We start from the raw sequence: 22,207 nt of genomic DNA on the forward strand, positions 1-22,207 counted from the left end.
TGCATTCTCTGGCCATTTTGAAGGATGTGCCTGCTACACTGTTTCATTAAACTGCTGCATTATCGGGTAATTGTTTAAACATAATGCCATAGCACTATCAAAAGGAAAGGTGAACTAATGGCATTTGCAAATGTCAGGGATTATCTTAACACTTTTATTATAGTTTATAAAAAGTAGGTTCAGGGCATTCCATGGCAATTATTTCCACAGAAATTGGTTATTTAAATAAATTGCTAATTATCTGGATATGACAGTATTGAAAACCCTGCTAATGAGTTATTTGATAAGCGTAGCTTATGGTGGCCACCTACAGGTGGGAGAGAGAACGAACATATAGAGTAATTGCAATCAGAAGGAATGCAATGCAAATGAATTGTGTATAACCTGCACATTTCCTTGGACTGTTTGCAAATGCAGGTGGTGTATATACATATAAAGTACTTTGATCACCAGTACTAGGCAGTATACACATTATGCAGAAAATGTCTTAACAAAGAACTATGTTTTCTGTGTTTTTTTCCAAATGCCCAAACTTACCTAGTTACTTCCTGCAGCATTGGATTGATCATCTACAATACCTGAACTTTCCCAGACCAGTTCCCTCATGTAATGCTTTTTCTCCCGAGTCTGGTATTTGCTGTCATTGGCTTCTTTTGTCATTAGATTTATTAATTATAGCAGTCAGGGAGATAACAATGTCAGCTGTCTTCCAAGAATGTATTTACAGAGAGAGGGAAGATGATGTTGCTTAGATTTTGGGGTTGGGGTTTTTTTTAGCAGCACAAACTTTATCAGTAATTTATTAATCAAAAATAATGTATCAGCTATTTTTTCTTTGTAATATTTAGGCTCTGTGGTTTAAAACTGGTATTAAATTTGTAAAGAAGAACTAAAGTATAATATAATATAATGCAAATTAAAAATTAATTTTACTTTACAATGCACAGAATGGGGAGAATTATGACTCAAATTCATTTTTATTCCATCTAGTAACCATAGATACAAAAATTTGCTTTTAAGTCATCTACTAACCAAAGGTATGAGAGTTTGCTTTCCTTTTATGTTTCTTTTGTTGATAGAGAGTTTGATAAAGACCATTCAGACTGTTTCAAGATTCAGGCTCAGTATTATCAGTCTGAATTGATTCACCTCAATTCTGTTGGCTGTTTTTTAATGGACTTGGATCATCTTTTCCTAAAGGTCCATTTAGAGCTGCTGCAAATATGTGTTAAAGACTTTAAACTACTGTGATGGTGCAATATATTGCAAGTGAGAATGTAGCCCAGTATCCAAGACTTCTGAGACTGGTTTTTTCCCCGTTGGTGGATCACTGAGATCAAGAAGATCTGAATTGTTTTTGCTAGGAACTTCCAAAGCTGCTGGGCTGCCTGAAGTTTAATGCCAGGCTTCTCCTTGAAGAAAGCATTGAGTTTGGCTCTCAAGCCTCAATCTAGTGAACAGTTTTGGTGCTTGACAGGATTGAGTCCTCTGAGGACTCCAAGGACTTACAAAGTCTTAATAAAATATGTGTCTTCTGACATTGGTAAAGGGTTCTTTACTTCTAAAGGAAAAATAAACAATCAAACAAATAAGTAGCTATAACACCTCTCATCAGTTTGTCTTCAGTGTGCTGTCCTCAGAGGACAAGGACAGCTCTGCCTACCTGTGCTGATCAGGGAGAGGCATTTGATTGATGTATGTTTTGCTTCTCCTTCATGTTGTATTTTGCCTATTGGATTCCCTTGACTTCAGTCTTGATAGTCACAAAAAATCTTTTAATTTAAAAAAAAAAAAAAGGAAAACAAAACTCTTTGTTTTAAGGCAAGAAAAAAGGTCAGGGACTTTTGCATCACATAATTATTTCATTGTTTAAATATTTATATAATAGCAAGTATTTGTTCTGTAATTAATGAGAGACTTGAAAGAGTATTTTTCAACATAGAATAGCATGTCACCTCCACCACACATTTTTCTGTCTGTCTTTCATTTTCAAATCTCACTCCCTTGCTTGAGGTCTGGATAGAGTTTGTTTATTAAATCCCATTATTTTACAGCAAGGTAAATGATAGCCACATCTAGCATCTGGTAGCAGCTGTAATGCTACTATCAAGAGAGTACCATATCAGCAGTTTCCCCAGCTACGGCTGCTTAACTAGTGGAATTACAGGTACCAACATGTCAAAGTATGTGGTAGATGCTTATTTTTTAGCGTGTGAGCTGTCTTTCAAATGGTGGATTTCAAAGCATGCTGGATTTGGACCTCAGCTTCTTAAATACCACTGGATTTATCAGACAACATTCTGCAAATTCCCACTACTACTTACAGCTCTTTTAAAATGTGGTATTAAATCTCCTTTATTTCAACCTTTTAAAAACTCCTTCGCCACAACTCTCTGTAATGGAATTTATTGCCTTCCTATGGAACTCATATGAAAATGCAAGAAAATAGAGACTCTAGGTCAAATTCAGTGCTCATTTGCTTTTTTTCGCACTATTTGCCTCTTTTTTTTTTTTTAATAGCTTGGCATCACTATTGTTTGTATTCTTTCTTTTTTTTTTGCTTTAATCTGGAAGGTTGTTTCACCATTTCATTAGGCAGTAGGATCACTATCACAAGTAAATCACATTGTATTCCAGACCAGGAGCTTTTATTACAGAAGAGAAGCTTCTGAACTGTTGATCAAGAAATGCATGGGAGAATGGCTTCATCTTTTGATGTGCTTGTTCTGTATTCTGTAGACTAAAGAAAAAAATGTTAGCATGAATAGTGACACCTCAATAAACCCTCTGATTGTCATTAGAACCATTTATTTACTCTCATCAGAAGCACTCCTGAAATGTTTTTAAATTAATTTGGGTGAATTATAGATGAATGGAATACTTTTGCAGTCGCATCAATTTATCGCTAATTTACTAATCACCAAATGTAAGTAATAACTCATATTATGGATATCAAGTGCAGCTAGTACTAAAAAGTACCTATGTTCTGTAGTAAATTCTAAGTCTCGTTGCCATCTCTGCTAGGCTTCATCAAATCATATGCATGATTTCTTTGGGCTGGGTGAAGGCCTTTCTGATTACCTATTGTGCTGAAACCTTAAGTAAACTGTCATTCTCTCCTTTTTGTCTACTGACCATTGTACAGAGACAGTCATTTCAGTGAGAAGGTGGCTAATTTAATCAGACTGATAAAAGGAGCAATTATATTCTGGAAATATTTTCTTGTGGAACTCTTTGCTACAAGATGTCATTAAGGTCAAGGGTCTATAAGGCTTAAAAACTGAGTGAATGCAAACTCTGAGAGAGACATTGGGGTTAAAAGAATATAAACCTTCATGCCTCAAGGCAGATGTCAGTTTTTAACTCATGCAGATTGGGAAGAAATTACCCTCTAGCCACATGATTTCAGAGTTACCAGCATCTGTATTCTTTCACCTTTCTACAAAATAGCTACCTCATCACAGTGAGATTCTGGAGCAGCTGTGTCAGTGCCTGAAAGCAATATAACAAGTCTGATGCTTACCTGTAGCCTCAGTTTCATACACTAAATATTTGAGGAATTTAATGAACTAATGTTTTTCTATGAGATTATTTTCAGTGGTTTTGGCTGTGTAGTGTATGTCTTGGCATGTAAGCCCTCCAAAAGACTTTATAAATAAATTTGTGAGAGCAAAGAGCATAGTTCAATTTTTTGTCTCAAGTCATTCTCTAAGACTGGTCCATCAATTCTGTCATAATATTTGCTCTTTGGACACTAGCAGTCATCCTCTTTCAGAGAATCATTCTGTTCCTCTTGAATGTGTTACAGTCAATGTAGCTCAAATGATAGCAAATAGTCATTAGTGTCCAGTGGAGAGTTCCTGTTCAGCACAAGCTCCTTTCTGTGATCTGTTCTGGTGTGATCTTAGATTCTTTAAAGCGGTTTTGGTGAGATTTCTAATTTTTATGAACCAAGCTCTAAGTTTTCCTCAAAACACACTGATAGTGCATCTTGGGTTAGGCCGTCCATTTATGCAAATGAAAGTTTATATGCTGAAAACATTATATCTCTATGTAGTCTCTGTTAAACTAGCAAGAAGTATCTGTCTAAAGCCTGTGAGCAGTCCTGATCCCTAACATGGGCATGGAAGAACATCTGGTGTGTCTTGATGGCAGGTCAAAGAGACTGTCTGATCGGATAGTGAGTCTTCTGGTTTTTGCTCAGGTGCAGAGATCAGCTATTGAAGAAGGAGGAGGTGTATTAAGTATATAATGAGAAAGTGTCTATCCTGAGGCAGCAGAAGCTGTCATTGCCCAGGAAGGTAATTTTGTGCTGAATCCAGAGCAGGTGTCAACGGAGACTGCTTAGCTGAGCTTTTGGGTGTGAATGTCTTTAATACTGATGAGCCAGAGTCTCCTGTGAATTCAGTGTTGTCTGTCAAGGTTACAGTGAGAGGCAGTGGTATGTTGCAGAAGGCAATGTGAGCTGAAGACAGAGTGTTTTTAATGGTTAAGACAAAGCAAATTTCAGTTTTCTGTAATGGAAAATTACCTTGAAAAAACAGCTCCATGTCAAAGTGACTGTCCGATTTAAAGCAAAACAGGTTTTGTGATCTGAACTTGTGTGGGATCATCCTCCTCATTGATCCTTCCAGCTAGACCAGGGACATCTTAGCTGGTGCACAAGCAAGGCAGAGGCTCTTTCGAAAGAGCAGAATCCTGAGACGACAGTAGGTCCTTCATGGAGACCAGTAAAACGCTGTCTGAGAGGAAGCACTGATGGGGCACTGGAAGGAGGGTAGATGCTGGGCTCAGTGAGACAGAGCTGCTTGAAAAAAGCAACTTACCCTTTACCAAAGACTTTCTTAGATTAAAAATCCAGACGGCAGACTGCAGTACTTCTGTTTCAGAAAGGGTAGAGAAAGAATGGCGACACAGCTTTGGGCTGAAGAAGAAATTTTGTCTGAAGGAGATGAGGATGTTGGTCAAGCATCTAAGCAGAGGTGTGGCAATGCCGCTGATACTGTTTCCGCATCTTTTCCCACACTTCCTAATTGCGGTTTCTTCTTCTGCTTGCTTTGTTCATTGCATTGGTTTTACTTATTTCTTCCCTTTCAGTTATTTGCTCCTGCAAAAAGTCAAAGCTTTAAAGGTTATAAACACACCCATGGAGGGTGTTCAGAAGTATTTCATGTCATGGTATTTCCCCAAGTTACCTAATACGGTACAAAAATACCCGAAACGTACTAGCACTTCCTTGTGTAGGTTGACCGCCAGGCAGTTCCTCTGGGAGCAATGTGTCCGTCTCTTGCGCTACTGTATTGTTGTCCAATGATAATATAAAATTATGCTGAAGGTTCTCTAAATTAAGTAGAAATTTTAAGAATATGGGAGTTATCTGGAGAAATCCCAGCTAGCCTAAAAAATAAATAACTGAAGGTGTCAGCTGTCTGTGCTATCTATCATTTAATGAGCAGCATCTATATGCCTATTCTAAATATTTACATGCCATCAATAGGGTGTAGCCAAAGCAGGTGCATTGCAGACATTGTGTATTTAATCATAATTCCTATAAATGTAGCAGGGAGTTGTCTGACTCACCCTCTATATACCATTTGAAAATGCAAGATCCAGTCTTGGAGATACAACCATAAATGAATATATTTTATTCTTTTGAGCTTCTGACTGTCATGTTAATAGTTAAAAGGGGCTTACTTAAAGGATAATCTGAATCTACAAACATCCAAAGGGGAAACATATTATAATATACAAAATGTCAAGTGCAGTGAAATGGTGCTTTTAAACAATTTTTAGTTAGACGTAAATAAATGAGATGTTCCCTCTTACTTGGACAACAACTGGGTTCAAAAAATCAATCTGATTCTTTATGTAGAAACACAGATCTCTATCTACAGTATACTGTAAGGTGAAGTATTAGTTTCTGTCTCAGGCATTGTTAGTCTTTGTTTTGAGCATCAGTTGATATGTTCAAGACAGCTTTGTAACATTTATCCAAATGTTTCTGCAATTTTCTTTATTTCAGCCAAATTCATAATACTTTACAAGTATTGCTACCACTTGAAACCCACTTGGTGTCAATTGATAAATTAATGTAACCTCTGCATCTCAGAATTAGATGTTAGTTCCTGATGTTCCTACCGTGAGGGATGTGGAAATTACATCAGGGTGTTCTGAAATTGCTTACAAAATCTTCTTGTTTTCTGTAGGAAATGCTATTAGGCCCATCGCTCTCCGTGCAGTGTCTGCCATAGCCCGTGCTCTCCCAGGATTTCCCATCTTAGCAACTGGAGGCATCGATTCTGCTGAAAGTGGGCTCCAGTTTCTGCACAGTGGGGCTTCTGTTTTACAGGTACCTTTTTTTTTTTAAAAAACATTAAAATAACTCTAATGAAAACCATCATGTATCTTCCTTTCAAACATTAGGATAGTGGGCATAATGTTAGGGTATTTTATACCACTGAAAGGAGTTTTCATGTTTTTAGCTTCATGCTTCTTGCTAAGAGTTATTCATTTCAGATGGAGGAGGAGTTGCCAGAAGATGACTTTGGGTGTCACAATACCAATCTGGGAAAAGGCTAGCCATGAGTATGTTATCGCTTTTTTTCTCTAATCTATAGGATTTAAAATTTAAACATCTCTCCCTTGTGATAGAAACAAGGTTGACACAGAATTAAGCCTGAACTATCTGATCTTTTTTTATTCTTGGTTTTTGTCTTCTGCAAAGAGCCTTTTCAAGGGGAGAGAGATTTCGAAGAGCACTGCTTTGGTCCCACTGGGAGCCAGTTTAAAGTAACTTTTGTTTATCCTGTTTGTGCCAAGCTGTACCTCCGTGCATATGGTGCTGGCATTGCCAGCCCATTTGCATTGGAGTGAGGTGTCATATTGCATGCAGTAGTTGAGGCTGTTTACATTGCCTGATTGGGTTGTTTTGAGGTCCTGGCCAGACTGGCATGGTTAGTTAGTCCCTGTCATGGAAGAAAGCCTTGGATGCTTGTTATTATGGGCACCAGGAAATAAGCTCCTTACCTGCTCTACTAGGCATGTCAGGGCACCATTGCAGCATATATGTGTGATATATGGCTGATAAGGGGCAGGTGGTGGTTATGTTACATTATTCCATTATATATTGTTGCATTCTGGTAGCTACTCATCCCCTTTATCTGTAGTTTCCATCATAGACAAGAGCAGCTGTGGATCCTGTGGGTATCGGCTTTGTGTCACTACATGGGATGACTGGAGTGGTTTCATTCCCACAATTCACTTTGACATTAAAATTAGGTTCAGTGTGACCATCCTTTCTGCACAGCTATGGTGACTGCTGACATCAGTCGTTTGTTTGCTACATTTCAGGGGAAAAAAAAAGCAAAGCCCAATGTAATGGTTTGGTTTTGTTGGGTTTTTTTAATGCACATCAAAGTTAGCATCTCTAGAAGCTGACGTAGACGCCTGCTGCTTTTTTATAAACTTACTATGTTCTTTGGATTTATTAATACCATTTCCTATTTCTTTTAGTTTGTATTAGAATGCTTCTAACTCTTCTTTCCCATGAACAGACAAAAGATCTACCTTTCTTACACAATGGTCTGAAAGCTTCTTCCATATAAACACAAAGAGCAGCATTTGTCTAAAAAAAAGTGGGATTGGCAAGGGGATGTTTTTAGTGCTATAGATGCATTTCATTTGTTATTATTAATAGAGCTGCAGTTTTGATGGCTTTTTCTGTAACAATGTTCCGTGATCTGAACTGCACAGAATGGAATGATCTTCTGTTCCACATCTGCTGTATCTGTTTCTGGATGACAAAAATGAGGTTTTTTAATGTCATTTATGCACCTTTTCCTTTATATAGACTGCATAGCTGTTTATTTTTTATTATTTCTTTTCTTTTGTGTTGGTTTGCCCCAATGGTAATGGGAAATTCTGAAATATAATTTAATGCAGACATCCCAGTAAGTGCTCGAGAGAAAGAATATTGGATTTACAAAACATTAATTATTATTTTCTTTTTAGTAATAATCAAGTTGTCTGGAACTGGCTTCTAGAAATGACTTGGATCTATACTGGTCTTCTGTCCTTTACAGAACAATTTCTCTTTCCAACAGATTTTTCCCAGAGATGGTGGAAAAACTCTTTTCTTGTCCTTAGGCTTCACCAGTTTAACTTAAATAATCTCTAGAACTGATTTTAAAACTCCTCTGGATCAAACCTATCCTCAGTTTGAGTGGCTTTTTTCTGTTTCACCAAAGTAGGGAAGTCATTTAAGCTAATATGAGATAAATGGGTTCTAAAGCTGCTCCACAGGTAAGGGTCTGGACTAGTTCAGTTACATTTATTTAAAAATAAGCCTTTAGTAAACTTCATGTAAGATTGCGAGTACAGGCCGTAAGTCTTTCCCTCATCTTGGGAAAGGCAAATGGAAGGGAGAGGGAAACAACTAATCTCTATAGACCGTCCTACAAGAAATACACTGAACAGGACCAGGCCAAAACGTTTCTTTGCTGCTCAGGCAAGATACATTGTGATAGAAGAAGAAGAAGAAGAAGACAGCCTCATCTTCACAGGTCATCTTAGGAACCTGATTAGGATTATGAGAATCATTGCCATTGTTTTCCTTCTTAACAAAACCATACGAATAGCTGGCTAATATGCTTTTCCCTGAATCTCAATCTCTCTCTCACATGTCCTTGGTATCAGATGCCCAAGTTGTTCCTTCTTCAACAGTCAAAACCTCTGTTGCTTATTGTAACAGCTTTGACAGTTCACTTCCGCTTTCCCAGTACTAAAATACAGAGCAAGTACAGAATTTGGAGATAGCATACTGAATATACTGAATGATTAAGTATATTAAGATTCACTACATAGCAAGTCCCCAAGTTAAGTAAGTAGAAGCTGGGACTGTACTTGGGGAATTATATATGCACCCCATAGCCTTACCTTAAGTATCTGATTTGGACACTGCTGGAGATGGTGCTGAATAGACACTTGGACTGACACAATACTGCACATTTGGTGACCTTACTTCACATTTCCAAAACCACAAGGTCACCTAATGACTGATCCAGAGGCAGAAAGCAAGCAGCCCACACTTTGGCGCTGCTGGAGTGAGCTCTGCACTCAGCTGAGCCGAATGAGCGGCACTCAAAACCTGGGAGTGGGTACTACCACTGCTGTTGCTGCACAGTTACACAGAATAGCATGTGGCTGTTTCCTCATTAGCAGTACTTTAAAAGGGTAGGGAATGTGGTTCATCCAGCATTAAACATGGTCTGATATCACTAAGCAGCATAGGTTGTATCGATCCATCCGCGGAGGCCAGCTAGAGTGCCTGGGAGAGCAGAACTGGCCATTGGGCTTCCCTTCGTTTTGTCTAGACAAGAGTCCTGTGTCTTCTCTGCCATGAGAGGGTGACATTCATGGGCTAAGATAATATGAAGGCTCTGTGTGAGTTGATTTAATTGCAATGTGGCATATCTCTTGGAGAAGAGGTTTATGAATAATAAATGTACCTCCATTAAAAGCAAGATCAGGTTTTCCTCTGCAGCTATTTTCACCTACAATCAGTTCTGCATTATTTTTTTCCAATTACTTTTATTTTTAAAATGTGGGGATTTATTTTCCATTTAGGAAATCATCATACACAGGAATGCAAGTCAGGGTCAGGTTGTAAGCCATATTTTGATATATGCCATAACCAGTTCAAGTGGTATTAAGGAGGTATATTAGGGAACGGTTTGGGGAGAGAGTTTCAGTATTAAAAATGTGTTCTCTCCCCTCCTTTAGAAGATGGAGGGCAACACCTTAGTGTCATTGCTGGCAAAAAGTTTGTGTCTAAGAAAGTTTTGCGGCAGGTATAGAAAACAAAGTGGATCATTGTAGTCAGAAGTAGCTGGGATTAAAATTTTATACAGCAATTTAACAGAACATTCTTCCACTTTATGTACTTCAGAAACAGTTGCAAAAAGACCACACTTTTTAATTTTTCATTAAAAACGCTGAAACATTTCAATCATTCTTCAACTGATTTTTGTAATGTACCCAAATCCACCAATCCCTTTTCAGTACAGGCATGAAGTTAAAACAGCAGCTTTATTTATGGAGATAATCCTGCACTGATTGCATACCAAAAGCTCCAGCAATGCCTAGCTGCATCCTTCTGAGGTACAGTTCATTAGTATAGGCTTCCAGTGAGGCTGAAGTTGGGTTTTTTTTAATTTAAGTAAGCTTTTTTTTTTTTAAAGTCCCAATTTATGAAAATAAGGTGTATATCGGATTTTTTTGCATCTTTTGTATCATGTATGTGATTTACCATGTTACATTGATGGTTTGTTAGATTTTTGCAAGGCTTTGAAAGAGGCATACATTTTCAAAGTCATTTCGCTGTAAGAAATTAAAAATGGAGACAATTATAGAAAATTCCAGTGGAAAGAGAAAATGCATTATGGAAAAACCAATAAAAGCCTAAAAATATTAAAGTAAAAATCACTTCACAGTAGCCTGTATGATTCAATTGTAGATCAATATTGTGTAGTTAATGCATTAGCAGTAGAGCATTAATTTGCAATTACTGCAGGTGATCTGATCCTCTGTGTTCTGTCCATTGACATAAATGACCTTTTGTTGAAAGAGATTCTGTAGTCATTATTTCTAGCAGATGTAACAAAAAAAAAAGGTAGAACAAAGGGATACTTCCTGAAGTATGCTTGTTTCACAGTAGAGTCTCTTAACATTATATTCTGGTATAGAATACTTCTGTTAATCTTGGATATTAGTCATTAATGTGTAAAAAATATGGTTTCCTTTTCAAATAAATTTCTTTTCTTACAAAGTGTGGAGGACACACATGTCCCCCATTGCTCCAATATACAGATATCCAAGCATGGATATCTGTAAGGCTCTCTACATAGCAACGATATATTATCGCCCGTATGCTGGTTCCCAGCAAGGCAGCCTGTAGCTTTGCCCTGAGCCCTGTTCCAGACCCACCTGCACCCATCTCCATCTCCCCCACGCCCTGGACCGGTTGTAATACTTTGCAGTCCTGTTCCTGTGGGCACTGCTCTGGTCCTCACTGGGTTGAATTCAGCCCATGCACACCTGCTGCCTCCGGACCTTGCACCATGACCCTCCTCGTCTCTCAGGCAAGGGAGTAAGGTGGGAATACGCCCCACCTCAGAGGCAGAGCCACCGTGATGCTGGATCTGGCCCGTGCCCTTCTCTCCTGCACCGCACCAGTTGTGTGTGAGACCTCAGGGATCTGAGGAAGAACAAAAACATTCTGGAAGTATGACAGCCCATGACAGGAAAGCAATAGGGATGTTTTTTGCCTCTGCAAGATAAAATCTCCCTCCAACACAGAACACCGTTGTTTTTATGAGACTACTTGTGGTTTTTGTAATGTTTGCAAGGTGCATTCTTGTGGTTACCTCTTTGGAGCCAGAGTCTCAAGGGACTCAGGACAGTTTGATTATTATTTTTTCTTCAGCAGGCTTTTTACTGAAGCATTTAGCTGTGGGATTTTTATAACAGCAGGATAGCCCTTTGTGTGTGAATAAACAAGCTTTTCCATCACAAAATAGTGGGACTTGAACTATGAGAGAGCATTGTTACTGCATTTGTGCAAATGTGAAACCCTGTGAGAAATTGTTCTACATGGTATAAAACGCCCTGGGTATCAGAAAATAAAAGCAAGACTCTGAAAATATAATCACTGAAATGACAGGGGAAAAAAAAAGTCATAAACATTATGTCACATCTTAATGTTTAGATGTTACCATTTTTTCCACCCCAATCTCAAAAAAAAACCAAACCCTAAATCCATTAAATAAATGTATGCTGTGATGATTTATCATATTTTTTCTCCATTTTATATTTTTTAAAATTTTCATTATGGTCCCTGATGCAATTTCTGTTTTGTTTTTTTTTTATGGCTACCAAACTGCAAAGTAAAGAGCTGGTTCTCCCTGCACTCAATTAGTGTCTTTTAAGCCTGTCTCCGTGTCTGTTCAAGTCAATGAAGACACTGATACTTGAGTTAAGTGAGGACTAGATGAGGCCAAAAAATTCTCATGCAGGAATTATTGTTTATGCCATTTAATGGTATATAGAGTGAAAAACTAAAAAAGATTGAAGTCATGGGACTGACAGAGAAGGGTGGTGGAGCAGGCCCTGTGTTTTCCAATTTCAGGTTAAGTTTATACTGATGACACTTCAGAAAAACCTGTTTTGTCTTGCAATGAATAGCCGTGATTTTGAATGCAGAGGAAGGGCTCAGTCTTTCCTTGTAGCTCAGCGCGAGGAGAACTGAAGTCAGGTGGATGGCTGCCAAGTCTTAAAAAACCACAGGGTGCCATCAGTGTGGCAGAGCAAGGCTGGGCTTCTCCTGCCTAGACTCTACCAAGAGCCCACCCTTCCTCTGCCCCCAGCCTGTCCTTACGCCAGCGCATGGGGGGACCAGAGGCTGAAGGCTTCGCTTTCTGCCAGTCAGAGAGTGCTCCACGGGCCGATAAGCCCGAGAACGCACAGCCTTTAGCATCAGCTGGACACCGTTAAGTTTCTGACACAGGCTGTGGCTCAGGGGTAGAAGAACAAAACCTTTCTGTACAAAGCTGTCCATGACACAGAGTAGTTAAGATGTGGGAGCTAATTCTTCTCTCACTAATTAAATTGATGAGTGAAGAATAGATTGCTGGACACAGTGGCAGGCCACCAAAGTGATATGAGATCAGATTCAAGGGATGGTTCTTTACATCCACCGACAATTTTAAGGAAAAAAAATACCACTTAAGGCAAAACCACTTTTCAGATATAAGTCCTTTGATTGAGATAAATGCAGTCTTATGCTGAAATAGCACGTTTTAGCCTGTATTCCCAAAGAAACTTGATATGTGTTTGTATGTCTTTTTCAGTATCCTCAGTCACATTTGAGCTTTGTGGCCATTTTCACTGAAATTTGCCAGAAGATAGAAAGTATTTTGCTATAACAAGTTTTGAGAAAACAAAAAAGTCAGGCAGAGGAGGGAGCGTACCTGCATTCCTTCACTGTAATCATAAGTGCACTATGAGCTCACCTTTATTAGACCTCTGAGAATCCACATGGGACAGTGCTGTTAGGACTGTGTCAGCCACAGGAAGGTCTTTAATTGGCAGTCACACCTTGTTAGACGTCAGAGAACCCAACCAGGAGACACAGAGCTGCTGGAAGCCAGGTATCATTAGCTCTGCTGCTCACAGAGCTGCGTGCTTAAAAAAGTCTTCAATGGACGCAGCGCTGAATGGAGTGGCCCTTCTCTGCAGAGCTGAAATTACAGTACATGCAGAAACAAAAGAGGGAACAAAGTGCTGTTTGAACATGTCAACATAAAATCAAAAGAAAAAGGAATGTGAAAGAGAAGAGTTGGGACATAGATATTCAAGTGATCACTTCTGATAAACATTTCATTATTTTCTACTTTTTTCTTAGCTCAGTGCTTATTACAGAAACTCAACCCGTTCTCAACTGTCTGTCTGTCTTTGCTAATAAAAAAAGTCATTAGAGGACTACCACACTTGCTCCATTACAGATACTTGGGATGGAAATTGCTAATTGATAGTGAGAATTTTCTGTGAGAAATCCTTTTAATGGAAATTGGAATTTGTCAAACAAAAACAATCTAGAAAGTTTTTTGGTTATAGCTGGAAAAAAACATCAAGTTAGAAGAGGTTTTTATTATTGATTTTTATTTTTATTATCTTGCCACTTTTAATGAAAAGTTGCAATATTCAAATCAGCACATTGTAAACTTAGGGACTAAACTCTAGGCTAATAACGCCTTTTATTTTGTACAGTTTTGCAGTAATTTGACATTTTATTTGGAGCTGCTTAGGGGATTTATCTATTAGCTTTCCTTTATTTCCTTTATTTCACCAGCTAGTAAATGAGGTCTGCATAGATAGGATTGTTATTTCATAAATTTGTAAGAATGAATTCAAGCTCATTCCATAACAATTGCTATTTGTCATTCTTATAGTAGATTCTCATGTAAAGTAGGCTTAACTATCACTGAATGGTAATAATTATTTAATAACAATTAGGTGTCAGTTGAGCGTCTGCTCAAATGCTGTCCTATACCCGTAACTCCTGGCCTCTGCAGAGGATTTGTTCTCTCTTCTTATCCCAGGGGACACCGAGTCTGCTTCTCTTTCCCTTTTTGACCAGGTGCCTGCCCTGCTTCCCTGAGTCTGGTGACATAGGGCGTTAAGGGTTGAGGAGATGTGAAGAATAATTGCTCTGGCAACATGCTTTCTCCATCTCTCCCAAGGATCCACATTACTGCTTCTCTTTCTAAAACGCAGTACTGTTGCACCTACTTTTAATGTGGATTCACGCTACTGATGTGGATTCGTGCTGCCACTATCTTATATGAGCAAGCACAGAGCTGTCCTCCCTGTAAATAAAACCACGTGATGTGAATTGACATCAAGTGAGTTTTGTTTAAAAGTTTACAAAATAAAGGCAACATGGAGATGACTTCAAAAGAGGCTTAGTTAAGTGTTGAAGAAATTGTGGGCAAGTTGTTTTACTCAGCTCAAGTTGCTTTCAGACATGAAGCTAGCTCTGTTGAACATAGACAGTGTTCCCCTTGTTTACCAGTGTGGAGGTGACTGGAAATTGAATCTGAAAATGTACCCAGCTCCTTGCTGGATATTGAAAATGTAAATAGAAGGGAAGATAAGCGCAGTAGAAAATGCTGAGTTTCTTTTTTCATTATTGCCATCTCCGATAATTACTTAGACAACTTCCTGTATCTTGTTTTAAATTATACATATTGTAACTGCAGGAGACTTGTTTTCGAAAAAGGGAAAATGTAAGACATTAAGGACTGCAAAGCTCTGCCATCAGAGAAGTTTTTCTTGGAAACATCGGTCATACAAAGAAAATACACAAAAATTTTCCTTTTTGTATCGTAGCAGCTCGTCGATCTTTCAGTCAGAGGCTGTAGCTGGCAGTGAGAGCAAGAAAGGAGAGCAAACAGTGAAGGAGGCCGTGCTCAAGGAAGGAAAGCACGGTCCTGGAGCCCACGCCGGCACAGTCATGCGCTGCCGTGCAGCTCGGCTCGGGCTCAGTGTGGGGCTAGCCAGAGTTTGGTGGCCAATCTGCCAGTTTTCCCAGTGGTAGAAAGATCTATTTTCTGCCAAGGAAGAAGGGAGCTATCTGGGAATACAAGCCCTGATGCCTTTTGAAGTTTTTTTTTTGCTACAACACAAGCCCCCTGACACAGCTTGATCTGTCTGGCGAGAGGTGCTTTTATCCATGCAACTTGAATGAAAGAAACAGAGAAACCATTTTTCTGAAGCTCATGGTACATTTAAGAAAGGGTTTAACTTCCTTCAATGTCTGAGTTATGTCACTGCTTTTCTTGCTGGTATTTATTATTCGGACAGAGGTGGGTAAAACAATCCCCAAGGAAATGTGGCAGTAGGTTTTTATCTCAGACACGAAGGACTCAGAGGGTCAGAACTATTTTATTCACATGAATATCACTCTTCAATGGACACAGCGGCTGCTGCACAAATTTGTACAGGCAAGCTGATGAAGGATGAAAGTAATTTTAGCTGAAACACAATGTGAAAATACTAGAGGGAAAGACTCACAAGGATGAGGGCTTAATCACTGCAGGACTGAACTGAGGTTCCAAAATGGAAAAATTGCTTTTCTGTTTGATTTTGAGAGGTCTACACCTTTCAAAATTCTGGTCACAGGAGGATGTCCCTCAGTAGATGGTTCTCATTAGAGTTTGTTGAAAACTTCTTTGAGGAAACTGTTTTTCATTGACAAATGTCATTTAATCAAAATAGATCTGTGTTCAAGTCTCTGCTGTGTCTGATTCAGTGTCCTGGGATGAAGAATACTAAAGCTTTACCCTGGATCTGTTATGCATTAATGAACCTGCATATTACAAATGATCAGGATATACTTATTCTGTCACAGGGAAGTTTAAGGATGGAAAGTTTTCCGGTTTAAACTGATAATCAAAATTCTAAAAATGTGTGGAAATAACACATTTAAAGAAAAAATATTATTTGGGTGAATCAAATCTTTGTTTCAATCATCTTGCAACGTATTTTAGTTTTGACCTTTTCGTTCTAATTAACCTGGATTGCAAAACAGACATTTTCAAGTTAAATGGGGCTGTTGCATTCTGTGTTGTCAAACAGCACGTGTTGGTAATTCTGAAACTGTTTTCCACACGTTTTTCAGAACACAGTTCTTTTCTGAAAAGTGTGCTTTTCTAGAACCATGCTCGCTTCTGACAAATATGCCTTTCCAAAAATGGAATAACAGACCAACTCGAGTCCAGAGAGGATGGTGTTCCTGTTAGTTAACTCTCAGAAAACAAAATCTTAAAACCGCTGCTAACTTCTGACTAAATGTGTCATATTACTTACGATTTTTAACGTCAAACCACCAGATCTGAGAGACAACTGATACCTGCTTTAGAAATATCTTTGGAGGGACTGGAGGATACAGTTCATGGAAATGGGTCGAGTAAATCTATATCTACCTGGCACAGCTGCTGATGCTGTACCAGCAGGTGTAGAACCACTGGGAGAACTGAAGAATTTCATTTTCCATAACAGTACTTATAAGAGAGAGGCGAGAGCTTTGGGTGTTAATAAATGAAATATGAAGCGATATTCAACATATATTTAAAGATAGCTGTAGAGCCTCTGTATGTGTTTGGGCTGTTTACACAGGGGATTTAGCTCATCTGCTTTCAAAGATATCTTTCATTTTTTAGATCTACAGTACAATGATACAATTTGCCATAGATGGCTGATTATGCGGCTGTTTCCCACACTCCTCAATGCTCGAGGCATGTGGAATTATATTTGTTTTCTTAGGAAAGATGATCACGATCAGCACTTTTATCGGTGTGTGTGCCCACCTACTGCATAAAGGTCCACTTTGTAGTTCCAAGAACTGACAGAATGCTTTAGTGAGATAAGGAAATATAACCAGTCCTCTAGGGTTGGTTAACAGGGGAAAAAATCCCAACAATTACCTCAGGGAGCTTTCTGAAAATTCTTGATTTCTTCCGCATTTCCCCTCTCAAAGACCTGGGAGACAAAATTGCATCATTTAGGGTCCCTTGGTAAGTACCAGTTTCCCACTCCCAAACACCCAGTTTAGCTATTTAGATCAAAGATACATTAATTGGCAGAGAAGAACTTAAGGGGAGGAAAAATACATTTGAGTAGGCTAAGAATTAATGCATTGGATAACATTCCTAAAGGATCCCTTACAGTGCTCTTCTCCCCTGCCGTGCCCTCGTCCAATAAGGCGCTAATGGATTTTAGACTTTTTTTCTCCTCCTTCATTGTTGGCCATTCACAGTTGCCCAAGGTTGCTGGAGTGCAATATATGAACAAGGTCTATCTCTCACCCCCAAAATCTGGTACTTCACGGGGAGTGTGCTAGCGGGAGTAACCGTCACCTTAGTGCTGGGGAGGCTTTTCATTACAGCCTGTCTCAGGAGGCTGCTATTGTTTCAACACAAGCTGTGTGCCTCTTCTTGCTGCCCAGCTACTGCATCCTCATTTCCTTACCTGCATCGATACTCCCTAAATGTCAGCTCAGCTCTGCTCAGTACCGTGTCAGCATTATGTTGTCCTGTTGTAGAGGGGGTCTAAGCTGTACAGGACATAGAGCTCTTATCCTACAAGCTTGTCTCGCATGGGCTGATGACCTTCTCCTTTTAACTCATTTTGAGCTCCATTGCTTACTGACATTAGCCTATACCTCTGATTAGAAATACACTTTACCTCAAGCTTGTCTGATGAACTCAGAACTCATGAACCTCAACTTGAGGTATAACAAAATAACAGAAATATTTCATTACTAACACCCATATGACACCAGATCATCCAGTAATTTTTTTATATAGATTTCTTAAGCCCTATGTGAATGGTTGCCTACTCTGCAGAGCTGGAAGCTGTGCATCTTTGAATCTTTCTTCTCGGCGTTACCCCTCAACTCTCACCAGAAAGCCCTGAGCTCATTAAGACTTCAAGTCTAGGACTCAGTAAAAAAGATTATGTGGGTTTTTTCCCCACAATTCAGACATTTCATAGATGTAATATTTGAGTCCTTCAGACTGCTTTCTAGACTTTGGAACAAATAGTTGTTCATTAGTTCATGTATATTAGCTCAATTCTAACGTTTTAAAAAGGCTCTCAGCTATCATCCAAATCAGTTTTGCATCTTGATCCAGTATCTGAAGCCTTGTTAAGTAACATCCCATCTGCTAACCTATATCTCTAGCATCATTTAAGCAGCTAATGGGAATGAATCAAATCATTCCATCTGTACTGTATCAATATTTGTGAAGCTTTTTCTTACTTACAAATTTGTTCTTTAAAACAAAGAATCTCATTTTTTTCTGGAGAGCGCACCACAGTGTCTGATAATCCACTTCCCCTAATGTTCTTAATCCTACAACCCTCTAGCAGAAGTAATAATTACTGATAGAAAGGATAATTTAGGCTACGCATTTAACGTACTGGTAGGTCAGTGTTCAACGAGACATGAGGAGGAAGAACCATCGCAATACAGGCAGCTTTCTATAGACATTGGTATCCTGAAGACTGTAAGTACAGAAACTCCTCTCAGAGGAGATTTTGTTTGTCTGCTTACTCTTACATCTCAGCTCTTGCGACATTGAATACTGTGTCAGATAACCAATGCTGCGTGTACTGCTTTTTACTTTGTAGATCTGGGCACATCTAAATCATTGTACAGGGACTAGAAAACATACATTTTCATTTCCTTCGGCAAGAGCTATGCAGCATATAGATTGCATGGCCCAGAAAGATCTCCCTTTAGTTAGGTCAATTTTTGCTAGTGCCTTTTGAGAATAAATTTTAAATTGTATCTGTGCCTTACCCAGATTATAATCCTGCTCTTGCCCACTACAGTAAAATTAATTTTCTTAAGTCTGTCAATTCATATGGATACCCAGTGGGCACAAATAGAATCCTTTCTGAAGCACCTTGCATTCATTTACAACTTCAGGTTTTTTCCACCAGAACCTTAATCAATAGACACTAATCAAAAAAGCAGTAGCCTCAACTATACGTTGAAAAACAGCTTAGAGTTTTCTCTAGCTTAGAGTAATTCATAAATGTTTCTCTAACAGGAAGGTGGATTTATGTCTTCCATACTTACCAGGAATAATTTTTAATAGAAAAAGAAAGCTTCTCTAAAAACATGATAAATAATGCTAAAGTTGAAAATATATTATAATATAAAATCAAAACAGTAAATTTTTTGCTTACCATTTGGGCATATCAGTAAAAATATTTCAAAGCAAGTCAACCAAATTAATGTAAAAGCAAAATTGTTAGTCCATTGTAAAACCTCTTACAGATATCTCGGAAGAATAAGAGTTGTTTATCCCCTTTCTATGGTAAGAATATTAGAAACTGTGAAGTCAAAGGCCAATTTCCTAATCGGATGGCATTTTGAGAGCTATTTTATTCAGAGATCCTATGCAGTTTAGAACCATAGCTGAAATAAGTCTCTGTCTTCTGGGGAAGCAACATGGCATTCTACTAAATGCTAGAATTTTATCATTTGAAGGGGGGGAAAAAAAGCAAAAAGAAGGCAGCCAGCGAGACCTAAGAATATAGAAGCATTTGAGATCTCAGAAGGAGTTTAAATCAATGCGCTGCCACAGTTACAGCACAGATGAAAGAGCCTGCTGTCTCAATTGCCAGGAAACTACTTAGAAACTCTCACTTTGATTTTTTTTCTTCCTTGGTAGTCCGTTACGTTACCACTAAATGCAATATATGGGGACATCACTGCTTTGATGTTGTACAGCTACAACAAATGGAAACTAATATGGTAGAACAGTCAAGCTATGTGATTTGCGTTTGTATATACAAATATATACCCATCAATCTTCTTACTTCTGGACGGTGTATCGCTGCCACCCATCTGCCTCTTTCCTGTTACCTCTGTTTTCATAAAAATTACAATTATTTTACACCCATATTCTGAAGAGAGAAACATGTATTTCAAAGGCATGTAAAAATTAAAATTTTCTCCAAGCTATTGTCTCCTACCACATATTCATTGTTGGCAAAGGGTTTTAATAGTGCTTTGAGACAATTTCAAATAGGAGCATGACCGCTGCCAGACATTGCAGCATTCTTGTTCTCACAGATCTAGTCACACCAAGAATACTTACACTTCTTGCAAAGCAACATATTATTAAACAGGCTAGATTCTCTGACCTGCTCCAACCTTTTGCAGTGAACTAGCAGTATATTAGAATATAGACACGCTACCTCTTGTTAGTTGAAAGTAGTATAGGGAAGAACTGATACAAATATGGCTAGATCTGCATCTCCTCTGCCACCTCTGCTGAAATTCCTGCTATTGATGGAAGAGAAAGAATGCAGGTGGGGACTGGGGTCCATTTTTGGCACCGTCTTCCTCACCATCACCTGTCCGTCTGGTATTTCACCATATAATAATGAGTTTATGTGAAAACTGAAGGTCATGGCATAAGAGAGTATGACCAGAGTAATGCCTGAAGAGGAGTGCATTCTTTACTCTTTCTAGTGTTACAGAAAACATTTTCTCCTCTGCAACATCCTCCAATGGGAAAATGCAAGGACAACACTGAATAGGAATTGCTTTAGTGGGTGATCTGTCAGGAAATGCCTTGCCATTGGTACAGGTCTTCCACACAGTCCCGCAGGATATGCCGGAGTTTGGACAGGAACCGCAGCCAGTTTTGTAGAGAGTGAAACAAAAATAAAAGGCACTGTCTGGGTATTTTTCCTGTTACTCCTAGAAACATAGCCTATGGACAAAACTTAAAAGCTCTTACACAGACAGAGCTCTCAGTAAACCGGGCAGGGGATTTGCCTCAGTAAAGACTTTAGAAATTGGCATCTCTCTGTTGTGCAATGATTCTGCTAAAAGCAAAGGCATTTACAGTGTTTTGCAACAGATGTGGTAGTACCTCTCACCAATAATGAACTTTTTCTTCAAAATATGTAAATTAAAACTTTCAGATTGATGCGAATGATTAATAACAATCATGTAACCTGTAAAATTCTTTTTTCATGATCATAATCTCCTGATAATTCACTCCAGTTCCTCAAATAAGATTTGTAATGACTTTAGATCCTTTGACAAAGTTAGACCCAGTATTTATGTTTCTTTAGTAATAGAGCAGACAGGTCATTTATTATGCAAGACATCAGCAGGGACCTTTGCATGCCGCTCCCATCTTTGCATTTTGCAGAACAGTTTTACTTAGAGCCTTAGCCTGTGATTCATTTCACATCCCCATTCCCCAATGAGATCATTTGGTCTATGTCTGATTTACCAAGCAGCAAAGCAGGCATTGTGTCTTTTAGTGTCTCAGACATGTCTGTATAGATTAGAGTTGTAACCTACAGTTGCAACTGATACTGAACAGTTTTATTTCAGAATACTGAGAGCACAATATAATTGATCATACATAGCATGTTGGCCTGCTTGTCTCTTTTGGAATGTAAGGGGCAATCACTGGAGTGGAACAAGGAGTCTGGATCTGGGGGAAAGGGGAGGAGGTCAGATATTAAAAATGAAATTGTAGCAGTTCTACTGCCAAGGCAGAGCCAGGCAATACAGTAAAGCCAAGCTTGTGCAAAATTATCTCCCTGTATATAAATGCAATATGAAAAATACACATTACCTTTCTAAGCAGGAAGAACTTAGAGCCTTTCTGTTCTAGCCCAAGTTCTAGTCCAAAGCTAGAGACAAACACAAGCAAGAGACAGTGGGACAGCCCTTGTCAGCAAGACAGCTAACAGCTTCATTGTGATCTGGACCTCACTCTGTCCCATAGGTTGCTCAAGAGGGCCTGCAGCTCATCTTCCAAAGAAGAAAAAGCTACTTTCTACCTAAATGTTTCAGGTGAAAGCCTGGGTCAGTGAACAGTTGAATGTTAATTTACTCATAACACAGATTCACTTTGATTATTTAGGACAAAGGGATATTAAACAGGTACCATCTCTGCCATGTGAAGTCCCAGCATCACTGCTTGCCACAACCTGGGCTGATAAACCATGTGAGCAACTGATCTGCTTGCTCTGTTTCTTCCACTCATCCATATGGAACTTCTGTTGTCCACAAGATACGCTGGCCTGGCACAATATGATCATGTGT

At 38.8% G+C, this 22,207-nt stretch overlaps 1 protein-coding gene across 2 annotated transcripts in view; it reads left to right on the top strand.

Moving 5' to 3' along the window:
* The window catches only part of DPYD (dihydropyrimidine dehydrogenase), a gene marked incomplete at both ends in the record, with an annotated part of 369,496 nt that overhangs the window by 296,683 nt on the left and 50,606 nt on the right, over positions 1-22,207 (top strand). For both annotated transcript variants that reach the window (XM_082002991.1, XM_082002992.1), the window contains one exon: positions 6,207-6,349. In XM_082002991.1, the coding sequence (XP_081859117.1) occupies positions 6,207-6,349 (143 nt within the window). The remainder of the gene's footprint in view (positions 1-6,206; positions 6,350-22,207) is intronic.

Source organism: Phaethon aethereus (assembly GCF_964289735.1).
Source record: "Phaethon aethereus genome assembly, chromosome: 8".
NCBI classification, from domain to species: Eukaryota; Metazoa; Chordata; class Aves; order Phaethontiformes; family Phaethontidae; genus Phaethon; species Phaethon aethereus.